Source organism: Mesoplodon mirus (assembly GCF_964341445.2).
Source record: "Mesoplodon mirus genome assembly, chromosome: 19".
NCBI lineage: Eukaryota > Metazoa > Chordata > Mammalia > Artiodactyla > Ziphiidae > Mesoplodon > Mesoplodon mirus.
The window spans coordinates 31,355,016-31,371,099 of NC_138995.1; the positions used below are offsets into that span (position 1 = coordinate 31,355,016).

Here is a 16,084-nt window from a genome sequence, read left to right on the forward strand (position 1 = left end):
AACTCTATAAGCTGATTTCGTCATAACTTACATTCCACTAGAGCATATAGTTACATATTAGGCAAAGCCAAGTAAGGTACCACTCTCACCAATTAACTTTCTCTGTCATACAATAGTTCTACTACTTTAAAAATACAAAGCTAATTTGAATGTCCGCATTTTAGGCTAATGTGGAAATTTTTGGCTTTCTTTCTTCATAATGTTTTTCAAAGGACAATTTAAAACAGTGACAAATTCTTTCTTCATATTTCTTTTTTCTAGCTTTACTCTTCTTATGTCTTAAAGGCTTTAACAGATCAGTCAACAGCTCTTCACATAAGAGGTCAGAAACATTATGCTTTTAAATGACTGAATAGTTCGTTATGATATCACTTGTTTCCTATAATAATCCTAATAAAATGTACTATAGGGGCTTTTAAAAATAATTTAAGTCTCTAAATATAGTTAGACTACTGCATTACTCTCTATCAGGAAAAAATTAAGTATGATAATCATGTTTTCAGATTTCCACCTGACTCTAAACCTTACATTACTTTTCAAGCCTTCAAATCTTGACAGTCCATTGTGGTTGAAAGCTACTTTTATATATTTATACAGTATTTATATAATAATATATTTAAATATATCAATAATACAGATTAATAATTGTTTACTAGAAAATTCTTTTTTCCTTCCCCATTAAATTTTTTGTGTTAAAGCAACACATCTGTCAAAGCAACCTAATTAACTACAGTGAAAAGTATGGAAAAAATGTGCATGTTAACCTATTCTACCATTTTGTTGTTTGTTAATTACATAATGGAAAAATGGCCAGCATTATTTTAGTAAAAATTTAACTAGATTTTCTCATGTTGAATAATTATAAGTTTGCCTAAGTTAAGGATAACATATGAAGAAAAAGCCAGGCCATATAATATTAGGAGCTTTAGTCACTGCCCTTACCTCAACTCTTGCAGCAGCCCAGGAGCCTTGAGCCACTACTCTCCCATTGGATAAGAAGCTGCATAAGGAAGAAGAAAGGCCATTCAGGGGCTTTCTGGCCCCGTAATGCAACAAATGCCACCACCCCTACGGCCTATAGTCGTACTTTAATTATTAGAAAGCAGAGGGTGGCCTGAATTATTATGACCTTCACTATATATATATAAATATTTTTTTAACTTCACAAGGTTATTTTGAATATACAGCTATTCAAAAACAAAAAGAAAGAAAAAGGAAAATGCACAGTATTTTTGTCTATATTAGGGGATTTTTAATATAGTTGTTTATCTTTTCTTCAATAGAAGCAGACCAAAGGAATTATCTCTAGGAATGATTCAACCCATTTGCTTTATCATTTGTATGTGACTTTTAAAATTAATGTCTCCAGCATTACATTCATTCAAAAGTACTCTATAAGTATAGGATAATATCACTGGATACTTCTCCATGTTAAAAGCCACCAGGGACTTTGGATTGTTACTTAAACTCTCTGGGCTTCAGTTTCATTATCTGAAAACTGAGAGGGTTTGGAGAGGATGTGTAAGTTTCCTCCCAGGTCTAACATTCTATGGGAATACTACTAGGACCATATTGTAATAATGCTGTCATATAAGTTCTATCATACAATAAAATGTATTTTTACCACTAAACTATAGTATAAATACCCATAAAACAATATTATGCTATCTAAATAATTCTGCCAGTGCTTCATTTCTCAGAAAAAATTTTAATACTCACTTGAGAGTCTTCCTCTTTGAATGCATGCTGTGGCACCTGCTCTGCATCAGATATTTCATCTGAAGACTCATTCTTTCTTTTTTGTTTCTTACCCAATGTAATAATGAGCTTGCTGTTTCAAGAGAAATAGAGTAAACAGTAAGATCTCTTTGTACTTTTCCATTTTGGGGCAAATTAAAGATTCCTATGATAAACTTTTTTCCATTTTATATCACTTGAATGTCCAACCAAAGATGCTATTTATCATGAAATCCATAATGACATTTTCACATGATAAACTCTATTCCAAAGGAACAAATACAAACCAGGACTACAGTTAACATATTTCTAAGCAAAGAAAGGCAGACAAATTCTATCACTTGTTTCTTTAGGCTCAAGATTATTTTTCATGAGAAAAATGTCAGGTGATATAGCTATTTAATAATTAAAGTAATTCATTTATTTCATTATCTTGTAGGTTTGGAATGAGGGACTTTTTTCCTTCTACCTCCTATTTATTTCGAATTCCACTCAATTCCTTTGAATCCCGCCTATTCTCCAAAAGCCTCTACACTTCTTTCTACCCTATAGTAGTTTCTCCCTTACTTAAAACACTTTACCAGTTGATTGTTCTTTGATTATTTCACTTACGTTAAGGCTTTTCTTAGCTATACTATATGTTCCTAAAGAGTAAGAACTTTCTTTTATTTTTTTATATTTCTAACATTCTCTAATATATACATGTATATGTACGTACATTAACACACACTGACTCTAAATGTCTAAAATAAAAATGTGTTTTCTATGTTTTTTCCTGATCAAAGATAGAAGTACATCCCACATTTCCATATCTGGTTCAACAGATGAGATGGAATGATCTTCAAGCGCCATCAGGAAAATTCTATTTTATTTTATTTTATTTAAAAGATTTTTTTTAATGTGGACCATTTTTTTAAAGTCTTTATTGAACTTGTTACAATACTGATTCTGTTTTATGTTTTGGTTTTTTGGCCCCGAGGCATGTGGGATCTTAGTTCCCCAACCAGGGGTTGAACCCGCACCCTCTGCATTGGAAGTGAAGTTTTAACTACTGGACTGCCAGGGAAGTCCCTGGAAAATTCTACTTTAGATTTCTGTATTTCAAACATAGAAAACTCCCCAAATATTTACTTTCAGGTATGATATATCGGAAATATATCAAACTTTTTAAATAATTATTTACTAATGTTGGAGAACTTGAAGGTTAAGAGCATGCACTTTGAAATCGTAGTTTCAAAGATTTAAAGCTTGATTTCACCATTTACCTGTCTGTGGGACACTAGGCAAATTACTTGATAGCTTCCTTGCCTGTAAAATAGGGATATTACAATAGCTAGTTCTATTGTTGTTGAGAATTAAGTGGGATAATACATGTCTGAGCACAGCCTTTAACACACAGTAATTTCTCAACTAATGGTAACTAGATCTAACTGTGATATGCCAGGCACTTTCCTAGGTTCTAGGATTTGAAGATAGAGTGGACACAGTTCCCAACCTTAACACATCATTGTTAGAATATGATCCCAGCTAAAATGCTAAAGAGGAAGTTAGCACAAGATGTAATGTGAAGACAAAGGGAGAAATCCTTATATTTACTGAAGAGTAAAGGAGGCTTTACAGAAAAGGTAAAGTTTGAGATAGGGAACTGAATGATGAAAGAGAGTCCAACAAGTAATGAAAAAAAAAGGTAGGGTACATTGCAGAAGAATGAGAATAAGCAATGATAAGAGCATGTCAGGAACACACAAAGTACTACAGGAAGAGATGGGTCAAGATCACAGAAGACCTTATATCACATGCAAGGACTTAAGGTTTTAGTTTAAGCTCAGCTTTAAGCTCCACATGGCAGGAATTTAAAAGAAATCTGTCTAGTTCATGACTGACAACAAATGGCACTGAGATATGTTTGAATGAATGAAAAAAATAAACCAACTGGAAGATGTAAGAATTTTAAACATTCTAGGGATGTAAACAGCATGGTGACTATAGTTAATAATACTGAATTATATATTTGAAAGTTGCTGAGTACATCTTAAAAAGTTCTCATCACAAGAAAAAAATATATAACTATGTGAGGTGATAAGATGTTAACTAAACTTATTGTGGTAACAGTTTCACAATATATACACACAACAAATCATTATGTTGTATACCTTAAACTAATACACTGTGATATGTCAATTACACCTCAATAAAATTGGGGGAAAAAAAGAATTTTAAACAAAGGAGCAATGCAACCAGAAGAAAGTGAAATGCAAGCCAGGGAAACCAGCGATAAGACTGACAATTCAGGTGAGAGAGATGAAGAGTGAAATATAGGGCCATGGTAGTGTGGGTGAAGAGGGAAAGAAAGATACAGTTTTTCATTTTGGAAGCAGAAACAACAGGACTTGGTTATTGACTGGATGAGAGAGGTGAGAAAAAAATTCTAGAATGATTTATCCCCAGGGTCTTCTCATATTGGTTTGATCGCCACCTTCAACAGGATAATGGTAATTCTTACTTGATATCTCACTTGCACTTTTCTGAGTATGTGAAATAAATACGAGCAAACATATAGCTTATGTTGGAATCGGAAAATCAGAGGAAGTACAAAAAGATACTCTGAAACAACATTAAGGAACCAACCATAGTTATACGCTATTCCCTCTCCCCGCTTTCAATGGTCATTTCCTCAGTCTTCTGGTCCCTTTTCCTTTACTCTGGTTTCCCTCCTAAAATAAAAATCTCCCTTGAGGTCATATCTACTATTAGATACCACATGATCGTCCTCCTCCTTATCCACAGTTCTCAAAGAAGTCATCTATACTGTTTCTTTCATTCTTCAACCCACTATAATCTGAAGTCTTAAAACTACTTTTCATATTCATAGCTTCCATTTATTCAGTGTTTACTAGGTCAGCCTCTGCTGATTTTACATGTGTTCTCTCACTTCATGGTCATACAACTCTGACAGGCAAATTTTATAAGAAGAGGAAATTGAGGCTTAGAGAAATTAAATTACTTGTTTAAAGTTATACCACAGTAAGAATTGAAATAGAAATTAAATAAGCCTCACTAAACTCCTAATATGTTTCTGAACTCCTAATGTCTAAGGCCACAAATGACCCCTGTAATGCCAAATCCGATGGAAATTCTAAAAATTTTAATCTACCAACACATAACTAATCACTTTTTCCTTATCTGCACCCTTGGATTCATGACACAACATTCTTCTGGTTCTCACTAAACTTCTTTGGCTCTTCTTCTCTTACTATGTTGATTTTCAGCAAGATTCAATTTGTTCTGCCAGTCCCTTAAACTTTGGTATTTCTCAAATTTCTGTCTTCAGCCTTCTTCCCTCTCTATATACTATTCCAGAAAATTTAATTTAATCTATTCTTAACAACCACTTAGAAGTTGAAGATTCTCAAATCTCTTATCTCCAGTTCAGACCATTCCCCAAACTTCAGATTCATTCAATAAACCAACTGTTTATCAGTATGGATATCCCACAGACATTAAAATCTCAAAATGGCCCCAAATGCAATCCCTCACTTTTCCTAAAACTAACAGTGTACTAATATAACAGTATAATGTAAATTCAGAAACGTGCACACATCAAAAGAGTACATACAGCTCAGTGAATTTTCTCAAACTGAACATAAATATATAGCCAGATCCTAGATCAAGAAACAAGACACTACTGGTTTCCCAGAAGTCTCCTGTCATGCTTTCTCTTCAAGTAACAACCTCCTCCTTAGGGTAACCATTATGCTACTTGTGGTTATTTAATATAACCTAAAGTACTTGTGCAGATGATTTTCAGTGGCAAAGTAAGGGATAACTCAAAGTAAACTGATTGGTAGAAACAGTTTTCTTGCACTCCCCCATTTGCTATCCATCTCCAAACCTAAATGCATATTTTAGACTAGTTTGTAGATGAGGACAACACTAGTGACAGGAAAGTTCAGTTACTTAGATAACAAATTCCTATGAAATACAGATCAAGGTTTGTTAATAGCCATCAATATACTGATTAAAAAGGAATTTTCTCAGTGTTTGGTAAGCTAAATAAATTCTGTATACATATTCTGATATGGTATCTGTGCGGCTGCTTCAAGACTCAAATCCCACTGAATAAAACTTCAATGAAATCAGGAGCAGAGATATTTAATTTTTTTTGTACTTATGACTATGAAGAGGTTGCACTTTTCCTTTCTAGTAGTACAAAGTAATTAAATGAAAACTCTCTAAGGACAGTGGACTAAGCTGTTTAAACAATATTTTTATAAATAAACATTGCCTAAATACTAGGTTCTACCAAAGAAATCTTAAACACTCACCCTTTTTGGTGGAGGTGGGTAGGTTAGATATAAACGTTTCCTATAATAACTTAGATAAACCTTCATTATATTATTTGAAAATTGTACTTAAAACAAAAAAAGAGGGACTTCCATGGTGGTGCAATAGTTAAGAATCTGCCTGCTAAAGCAGGGGACACGGGTTCGAGCCCTGGTCCGGGAAGATCCCACATGCTGTGGAGCAACTAAGCCCGCGTGCCACAACTACTGAAGCCCGCCTGCCTAGAGCCCGTGCTCTGCAACAAGAGAAGCCACCACAATGGGAAGCCCGCGCACTGCAACGAAGAGTAGCACTCGCTCGCCACAACTAGAGAAAGCCCGCGTGCAGCAATGAAGACCCAACGCAACCAAAAATAAATAAATTTTTTAAAAAGACCTCAAATCTTATTTTTCATATATTCTGCATTTTCTTCCAATATTTTCCTATAGGCCTGGAGTAGCATCTTATTTCATAAACTCATTAACGATCCTTAACCCATGCAAAAATATTTTTCAAATTGTAACTTTGTAAGAGCTATTTCAAATGTAATAGTTTCCTACTAAACTTCTGAAATCCAAAATATTTACATATGCCCATTCTGTTAAAAAAAGGCACATTTCCATTGTAGGAAAAAAGTTGATTCTAAAACTTGAAGTCATTCTTGACTGACGTAATTCTGAGTTAAAAAAAAACAATATATCTATACACACACACACACACACACACACATACATACATATATACATACTATGCTTACTTACATAGAACATTGATTCTTGGAAACAATGAAGTCATATCAGTTTATTATATGTTCTAAAATGGTATATAAGTGAAACTACAAAGAAAAACAAACATTTGGTTGGTATTGATCAGTAATTCCTAAATCTGTGAGGCAGGCTTCATTAGAAGCTTGTTTGCTAAAAATACAGATTCCAGATGAGAAAAATAAGACAAACTCAAATTGAGAGACATTCTACAAAATAACTGGCTAGTATGCTTCAAAGTTGAAAGTATCATTAAAGACAAAGACTGAAGAATTATTCCAAAATGGAGGAGTGTTAAGGAGATATGACAACAAAATGAAATGTAGGATCCTTAATTGGATCCTGGCTCCCAAAAATGGAACAAGTGACACAATTTGCATGAGGTCTGTAAATCAGTTAACAGAATTGTGTAGGTGTTTACTTCCTGATTTTGATCATTGTGCTTAGGTTACATAAGATATTAACATTTGAGGAAGCTGGGTGAAGAGCCTAAGGGAACTTTGACCTATTTTTGCAAGTGTGAGACTAGTTCAAAATAAAAACTAACAAAACAAAACAAAACCCCAGATTTGTAGGTTCCAACTCCAGAATTCTGATCTAGTTAAGTGGGATCCCAATCAGACTTTAAAAAAATTCTCACCAGGTTTGGGAACCACTGGCTCAAAATAATTAGTGAAGAAAACTCTAGCAACAAATATTCAGGATAATAAAACTATTCTATACTTATAGAACACTTAAAATTTCAAAGTGCTTTTGTCTATAATATCTCAGTTGATCCTCACAGGCGAGGCAGACATTGGTCCCACCAAACTAATAGGGAAACTTTAGCCCTGAAAGATAGAACAAACTGCCAAAATCACAAGTCCAGTAAAAGACAATAAAGGTCTCTTTACTCCTACTCTACTATTTCCAACATATCTTATTGATTTTAAAATAAAATGACACTATACTTCAACTAGTCAATTGATATTAAATATCAATATTGATATTTAGTATCAATAAATATAGTTTAATGAATAAAGAGAGTTATGAAACTACATTATCTTTAGAAAATCATTAAGGTTGAAGTTTATTGACTTTTGAACAATCAGAAATTTCTATTGCCTCTACAATGACAACTGATAGCCATAAATGTTATCTGAAGAAAATGAGATGATCCAAAAGTAGAATAAGATAATTTCAGCTCAGTAAAATACCCAATTACCAAAGAGCATTCCATTCTTCCATCATGAATTACAAGGAGTTTACTATATTAAACTAAAATAAACTTCTAAAATAAAATTTCATTATATGTACATTCTACAAATAAATTGATTGCTATTCTTAGAAATATCACAGAGTAAAGCAACAAAATAATACAGACTATGAAAATAAAGGCTTTACGAAAGTTTTGTTTTTTAAAACATGAAAGGGATGTTATCAATGTTAGCGAACTGCAGCAACAGATATTCAGGCATATAAATGAACTAAATATTAAAACATAACATTTCAGACAGCAAAGGGCAATTTCAAACTAAGTATAAGTATAAATTTGAAATGTTAATTCATTTGACAAGTACAGGCACTAGAAAACTTCAGTGTTTATACTAGACGTTTATATTTGATTCTCAGATGTAATTTATGCACTCATCTAAATCCTGCCCACATGTTACTCATGGAGGCTGTGTAACAAGCTGCATTCTACAGTGTCAATCTGCAGTTGCCCCCTGTAGATTCTCTCATTGCAATAACTGGACAATGAATCTTATCCAATTAGTCCATTTGTTGTAATTAATATACATCCAATTCATCATAAGTAAAGGAACAAGCAAAAATAGTATTTTACCTTAAAATTTTTTTTCTCTTTGCAAGCCCAGTGGAAGGCACTGGGGTTATTTTTAAAGCCATCAAATATATATGTGTGTATTTTTTTTTTTTTTAGAAGAAACACATTTAACTTGATGCAATCACTCCAGTTTAAAGTTCAATTCAAGACTCTAGCTTAAACTCATCTGGAAAAAACAAGTTTTAAAGTGGTTCTTTATTTTAGTTAATCCTTAAATTTGTGAAAGCAGCATTGTAATGTAAATTTTTGGTAACTTGGATTATAAATCACTTCCTGTTTAGCGAATTCTCTGGTGGTCCAGTGGTTAGGTCTCCCTGCTTCCACTGCAGGGGGCACGGGTTCAGTCCCTGGTCCGGGAACTAAGATTCCGCATGCCGGGTGGCACAGCCAAAAAATAAAATAAAATAAAGTAAAATCAATCAATCAATAACTTCCTGTTTAAGATTGGACGTCATTTTTTTCAAAAAGTTTAATTCACTGAGTTGTTTCATATAGCCACTAAGGTGAAGTATGCTAAGTATTAATCATAGGCAGTACATTTATCAGCACAGTTTAATTTTTATTCTTTAAAAAACTTATTTCTTCTTTTTTAAAAAAGAAAACGATGTTTATACTTAAAAATATTGACAAAATAGCAACATTAAAATCAAATACTTTACTTCAGTGTCCTAAGATACACATTTTACCCACAGGTTAACATCTATGAAACAAACATTCATCTAATAAACAAAGATATGCCATAGTTTTAACTGGCAATATATTTTTTTCTTTCTTACTGACATATAAAATAATGGTGTCTCTTATAATCAGTGACATTTTAGACTCAATGAAATAACAGCACATCATTTGCTAATGATAAACCTTACTAATACATCTGATGTAAAGGTATACATCTTAAAAATGGACCTGTAAATCTTAATTAAATTCACAATAATACATAATGTATATATCAATTCTTTCTGCAGATGAATATGTTTCAGATTTTCACTGACTTTAAGTTTAGATGTAAGGAGTGAAATCAATAAAACATTTTATCTTCTTGGCATTTAAAAATTATAGAACTTACAGAGACTACTAATGGCATGATTAATAATTAAAATATATATAATAAATTTATATCATATATTTTTCAAAGTGCTTTTTTATCAAATGCCAAAAACAATTAATTAATTAATACATTTATATTTTATCCAAACAGATACTAAATTCTTATTATTTTGAATACTTGCAATCAGGGTCTCATCTGTTACTTTATTAACATGGACTATAAAGTGATTATTCCCAATTTCTGATGATTCATCTTATTTTCCCTTCAGGCTTTGTTCATATTATTTTTCCCTTACATTATTATTTAGTTGTGTCTCTAGACATACATGTGGACATACATGTTGTTTAAAAATACACACATACATATCTATGTATACACATGATAGTAGGTAATTAATAAATGTTATTTTGCTTCTTCCTTCTTGGGGGTTCAGAATGACTATCGCAAAGAAGGGCACAATATAATTTCCAGATCTAATTTAATGTCTTACTGTTTTTCTTTATAACATGACACCCTTAATTCCAACTTGATTTGATATTTCCTAATTTAGATGTTTTCTGCCTTAACTAAAGAGAAAGGCTACTTCTAGCACCTGATAACTCCCATTCTTGTAACAAACAGAAAGAATAATTATGAATAATACAAAAAAGTATTTTTTTACTTTTAATCATGAAGCACCTTTACTGATTAAATTTACAGGGCCACAAGAGCATTTTAAAGTGTCAAAGGCATTCTACTTGTCAGTCTGATAATCTAATGCAAGAAGTAAATTATAACTGACAACATGGAAACATAGTTTAAATGTCAAAGTTATAAAACATAAATCTAAAAATGCTTCAATCAAATCATGTGATATTTTATTACATAATCTAAAACCGAAGAGAGACGAATAAGAAAATTCTACTAGAAGTCTTAGAATGAATTTATTTTAGAATTTAACTCTCTACTATTACTAAACTATTAGTTTTGTCCCTGTGATTTAATGAAGGATTAGCTTGCCACTTCTAATCTTGATTTAACAAATCAAACACAACCATTTGGCATCATTTAATATTTAATCTTTCATTCATTCATTCATTCCATAAAATTCATTCCCTCCCATTCATGGAGCATCTATTATGTACCGGCCATTATTAAAGAAATACCTGCTCTTCTACTTGAAAGGCAGCTTGTTAGAACCTGACTGCCAAGATCATGAAAAACGTCAAAAGAGAAGAAGGTTGTTTCCAGTCCTACCTCACTCTTCATTTTACACCAGCCATTTCCATTTCAACTTACACTCTTCCACATAACCATGTAATTCCTTTCAAACTCCAAGCATATTTCAAAACAAAATTTACCTGTCCTAAATGCTACTCATATGAAAAAAAACAACAACAACATTAATAGGTTAACCTATTATCCTTCTTACCAGGTAGCAACTGTTTGTTTTCATTTGTCTGCTTGATTTTTAAATTCATCTTATTAGGAACAGGGCCTTAATGGAAAGAGAACCTAGGCAGATAGGTGAGAGTTTAGGCTTGAAGGAAGGGGCATGGCTCCTGGCCTTGGCTTTTTCCTTAAATAGTTATATGTTATTTATATTTTCAGAAAATAATGGCTAACATTATTAACAGGTATTGTTCTATATTCTTTAAGTGTTATTAAATAATTTCATCCTCAAAATAACACTATAAGGCAAGTGCTATCATTATCCTCATTTTATGTCTGAGGAAACTAAAACTTGGAGAAGTCAAGTATTTGTCCAAGGTCACACTGCTTGTGACAAAGGGGGAATTTGAATAAGTGCAACGGGTTCCAAAGTCAAAGAACTTAACCACATTATCATACTGCATGCCCAATCTAACTCACAGAATTGTTGTAAAGATTAAATGAGACTATATTAAAGTCTCTGAAAAGGACACTCTATTCCTTGTATTAAAAAAAATTAATCTATGAAAGTGACAGAAAACTGAAAAGGTTTCAAGCACACTAGCAAGCAGAGGCAAGGCAGTATTGGTTTTCTTCAGATTAGTATTCTTAGATTATATCACATCACGTATGTGGATTAAATAAACACCAACTCTGACTATATATCAACCATAACTTACTGTCACAAATCTAGTTACTTTTGAAATTTATATTTCACATTGCTCATGGTTAAGTTCCAACACACACTCTCTTTAATTTTATCTGATATAAATCATCTAATATTAGCAAAAGTTCAATTCTTCTAAAACTCATAGAAAAACAAAATCTTTACAAGAAAACATTTAATACATCATGAAATATTATTAATTAAAATGATGCAAGTTGGGCTTCCCTGGTGGTGCAGTGGTAGAGAGTCCGCCTGCCAATGCAGGGGACGCAGGTTCATGCCCCAGTCCAGGAAGATCCCACATGCCGCGGAGCGGCTGGGCCCGTGAGCCATGGCCGCTGAGCCTGCGGGTCCGGAGCTTGGGCTCCGCAACGGGAGAGGCCACAACAGTGAGAGGCCCGCATACCGCAAAAAAAAAAAAAAAAAAAAGATGCAAGTAAACTTAATATTTAAATGATGCTTCTTCGCAGAAAAATTAAAAATGGTAAATTCAAAATTATAAAATGTAGTGGCTTACTGGAAAGCACAGTAATGAAATATTTCAAGTGACCAATACAGAACTCTAGACTGTGTATGAATTTCATTTCCAACCATGCTTTTTCCTCCAACATGATAATAATCTTTGGTTGTCTGATAAAGATGATCAAGAAACTGTTTCACTCCAACAGCTTAATAATATATGGGCAAGCTTCACTTTTACTTGCCTGCAACTTATAAATTTCTCTATCAAAAAGTCATCCACTCTCAACAAGTTTTTTTTCTGTCAATTACTTAATACTTTGTGTCAATTACTTAATATCTCGCCATGGAAATATGTTTCCAATACAATTCTTACCTCTTTTCTCAAGAATGCTATCTCTAAAAGCAAATACTAAATTGATCATGCTGTGCAATATTAAAATAATTTATTGTTAATAATCTACCTATTTCTAACAAAAATACAAATATCACAGAATACGTCAGATACTCTACTGTATTACTATTCCCTACATATTAATCCACATTTTTCAAAAATCCATGTTTCTCTATTACAATTTAATTATTTCTAATTTCCCCTTATATATTGTTTTTTCTTGAACCAGGTTCACTTCTGTTATCTTTTGCCTCTAGTTATCTCCCCCTCACCAATTTAAACTTACTGTTAACTCTTGAGGGTTCTCTACCTATTTTCTCTTATTTTATGCATTATTAAATACCCTTTCAAATGGTACCACTACTCTGCCTATATCCCTGTACAAGTTAAAACTGGAAAATTTTAATAACAGTAACTTTTAATACATTAAAGGATTAAATATGGGGTTTCCTAAATTAAAACTAGACAAAATATTGAAAAAATAAGATACTTTCATACCAAAACGTTTAAATAAAAAAGGAGCAGAAATCTAACTTTCAAATTTTATCTTAGCTATCTGCAAATGAAATGCAAAATCAATAATATTAATTATTTCTCCATTATAGCAAGAGAGCCCATGTTATTTAATGGTTTGGACTGAAAGGCATCAGGACCTAATGATATAACTCAGTTTGGTGGTTGCATTGAAAATGCCGTGAATTGTTTACAAAATTGTGTTAGTTCTAAATATATATATAATATATAAATAATTTTGTAAGCAAATGAAGATTTTTATAATAAGGGAATTTTTCCTGAAACAGATTAAATACTTTATCTAAAATTTCATATAAAGCCTTCAAAAATAACCAAATATTCCTGCAAAGCCAATTCTAAACTATGTTGGCCTTAGATTATTTTCACCCTTGCGTGCAAAACAAATATACATATAAAACAAATAATAACTTATTATATTCTATTTTTTGAAAATGTATTAGGTAAGTAGTCAAATAAAAATACCTAGGATTAATATACCCTCCTAAAGCAATTCTTTGTCCTTATAATTCTCTTGGAGCATTAATCCTCACCTGGCCTCTTTATTACATAAAGTAAATCAGAAAGACTGTAAGGGAGGAAGTCTGTAAGAGCCGAGAGCTGCTTATTGTTGATTTAAATGGTCTTAGTTTTCTTGCCATTCCATTTAGTTCAATGCTGTGGGTTTATGAGAAAATATTATATTCCATGTTTCCAAACTATAAGGTGCCCAGTGGAGTACAACTAAGAGGTAAAGAAATCTTACAAAAAATTTCAAGGCATTTTTTTAATAAAGAAAGTACATTAGGAACTGGCACAGCAATATGGGTTTCATTTTGTTTTTCCTTTTCCTGTTTTATATATAAAATGTTCTCCTATTTTAAATTCCTTTTACTAACATTAATATACAAAAAAGTATGTCCATAGGCAAGTAAAATTTAGTAAATTCTGGAATATGACCTAATTCATTCAAAAAGGCAGTAAGATACACACAGTATCTAACAACTTAAAACTCCAAAGTGGGAGTAAACACATCATACGCAAATAAAAAGTAGACTAAACAGACTGAACTTTACAAAAACTTCAAAGGAAGAAGATTTAATTCTTAACCAACTTACCCAATTTTTGTCTTCTCTTTTAACTTAGAACAAGTTTTTGTTTTTTTGCTCTCTTTGTCCTTTGGCTTAGATTTCATCCTTCTACCTTTCTTTTCCTCTTTTCCTTCAACTGAAGCACTAGGAAAGTTTTCAGGGCTCATTACTCGTGGAATATTGCGTTCCCCACGCTCCTTTGCTTTTGCTATGGCCTCTGATATTATACGATTAGCCTTTTCTTGCTTGCTTTCTGATTCCACCTTTTTTCTCTGCTTCTTCTCAGACATGATCCTCACCTGGGTATTCTGCAACTTAGTATATGTCCCAGAACCATCACTCTTCTTGGAAGATGGAGGCTAGAGAAATCAAAATAATTGTTATACAACATACCAAAGTACATTTAAACAATTAACATAAATAACCAAAAATTTAGAATTAAGCTTTAAGAAGTAAAATACATAAGCAAATATATGAGTGCTACAAACAAATTTAAAATTAAAACATTTTGCTGATCTAGAAATTAGTGTAGGTATAAAATAAAAAGCTCAATTACTGCTTTTAAAAGTGAAAGTTAAAGAAGGATTATATAGATTCATTGATATTTTCATAGCATTCTTGATTAGTTGATTCAAATTTTGTCCTAAAAATATAGCTAATTCAAATTTAGTCATGTAATTCTGGGCATTTGGAATAAGTCTCTTCTTTCCTCTTCATTCCGGAACTCTGAAAATTATTAATAAATTTTAAATAGCAATTTTAATTTAGAATGACCACTCCCCATAGTTTATTATGATTTTTAGAAAAACAAAGCCTCTCTGCTTTATAAGAAACTGGAATGAGAACCTGAATTCATTTAAATCGTTTTAATGTGCAATCTATGCAGCAATGTAGCTAGTTAGTCAACAGACATTCCCATACTTAAAATTAGAGAAAGTTTTAGTTTTTCTGTGAAAGAGTTAAATGAGGATTTTTTTTCTCTTTCTATATCATAATATTTTGCTCAAGCAATTCTGGAAAAAAACACGTTCTAGTTTTACGTTAAAATTATTAATATTTTAGTTAATATCACAGGAAGCAGATCAACAGCATTTTAAAAAGAATATCCTCTTCAAACACACATTCATCCCATAGTCTTAGATCACAGTTTTGTTACGTTCTTACCCGTAAACATGCCTCTGACTACAGCAAGGGAAAAAACCACCAGGAATTTCCAAACACATTTTCATGCTGGTTCCAGTGTGCTTCACTGGATATCTTTTCTATACCTGCCTCATCAAAGGTTTCATAGCAGTGCTACAGCACTGGGAAAGGAGGGAGGGTTTAGAATCGCTCACTAAAATGCCACCTTAAGGCCTACAGGCTATAACAAATAACCAAGACGCGAGAAAACAGCAACAAGCTCAAGATGGCGATGCAGTACGACTCCGCAGCAGCAGCCAGTAATAAGGAAGGTTATTCAATCCCATTAGCCTTTTAGCCCAAAGAACCCCTCCTCCTCCCACTCATTCAGGCTTTCACTTACCCTTCCTCTTGGCCTCTTCACTGAAGACATTTTTGGCGTCAGACAAAGGCTTGCCCTCTGCTTTTTCACCACCCCAGGCAGTGCTCAAGAAAAAAGCATTGAAAGAAGATTCCTAAATGGCCTATTTAGCAAGCTGCAACCAAGAGATGCACAACCCTCCACAAATACACATTGTGATGTATCAACACATTTCTGCCTTGGCAAGTTTATATCCACTGTTCATTCTGTTTAGATATGAAAAAGACTGTAAACCCGTCCTAAAAAGCTGAGTTTCCTCAATAGCTGTAAGCAGATAGCCAGATTCCAACAAAGCACAGAAAGAAATGAATGC

General features: G+C 32.7%; 1 protein-coding gene across 16 annotated transcripts in view; it reads right to left on the minus strand.

Annotated features, from left to right (window-relative positions):
* CHD9 (chromodomain helicase DNA binding protein 9) overlaps positions 1-16,084 on the minus strand; it is a 247,063-nt gene that overhangs the window by 103,803 nt on the left and 127,176 nt on the right. For 14 of the 16 annotated variants that reach the window (XM_082607931.1, XM_082607928.1, XM_082607932.1 and 11 more), the window contains 2 exons: positions 14,256-14,587; positions 1,720-1,831 (listed from right to left, as the gene is read on the minus strand). In XM_082607931.1, coding sequence (XP_082464057.1) covers positions 1,720-1,831; positions 14,256-14,587 — 444 coding nt within the window. Of the gene's footprint in view, positions 1-942; positions 998-1,719; positions 1,832-14,255; positions 14,588-15,392; positions 15,636-16,084 lie in introns of those variants that run through there. The other 2 variants (XM_082607925.1, XM_082607926.1) reach the window with 2 other exon arrangements.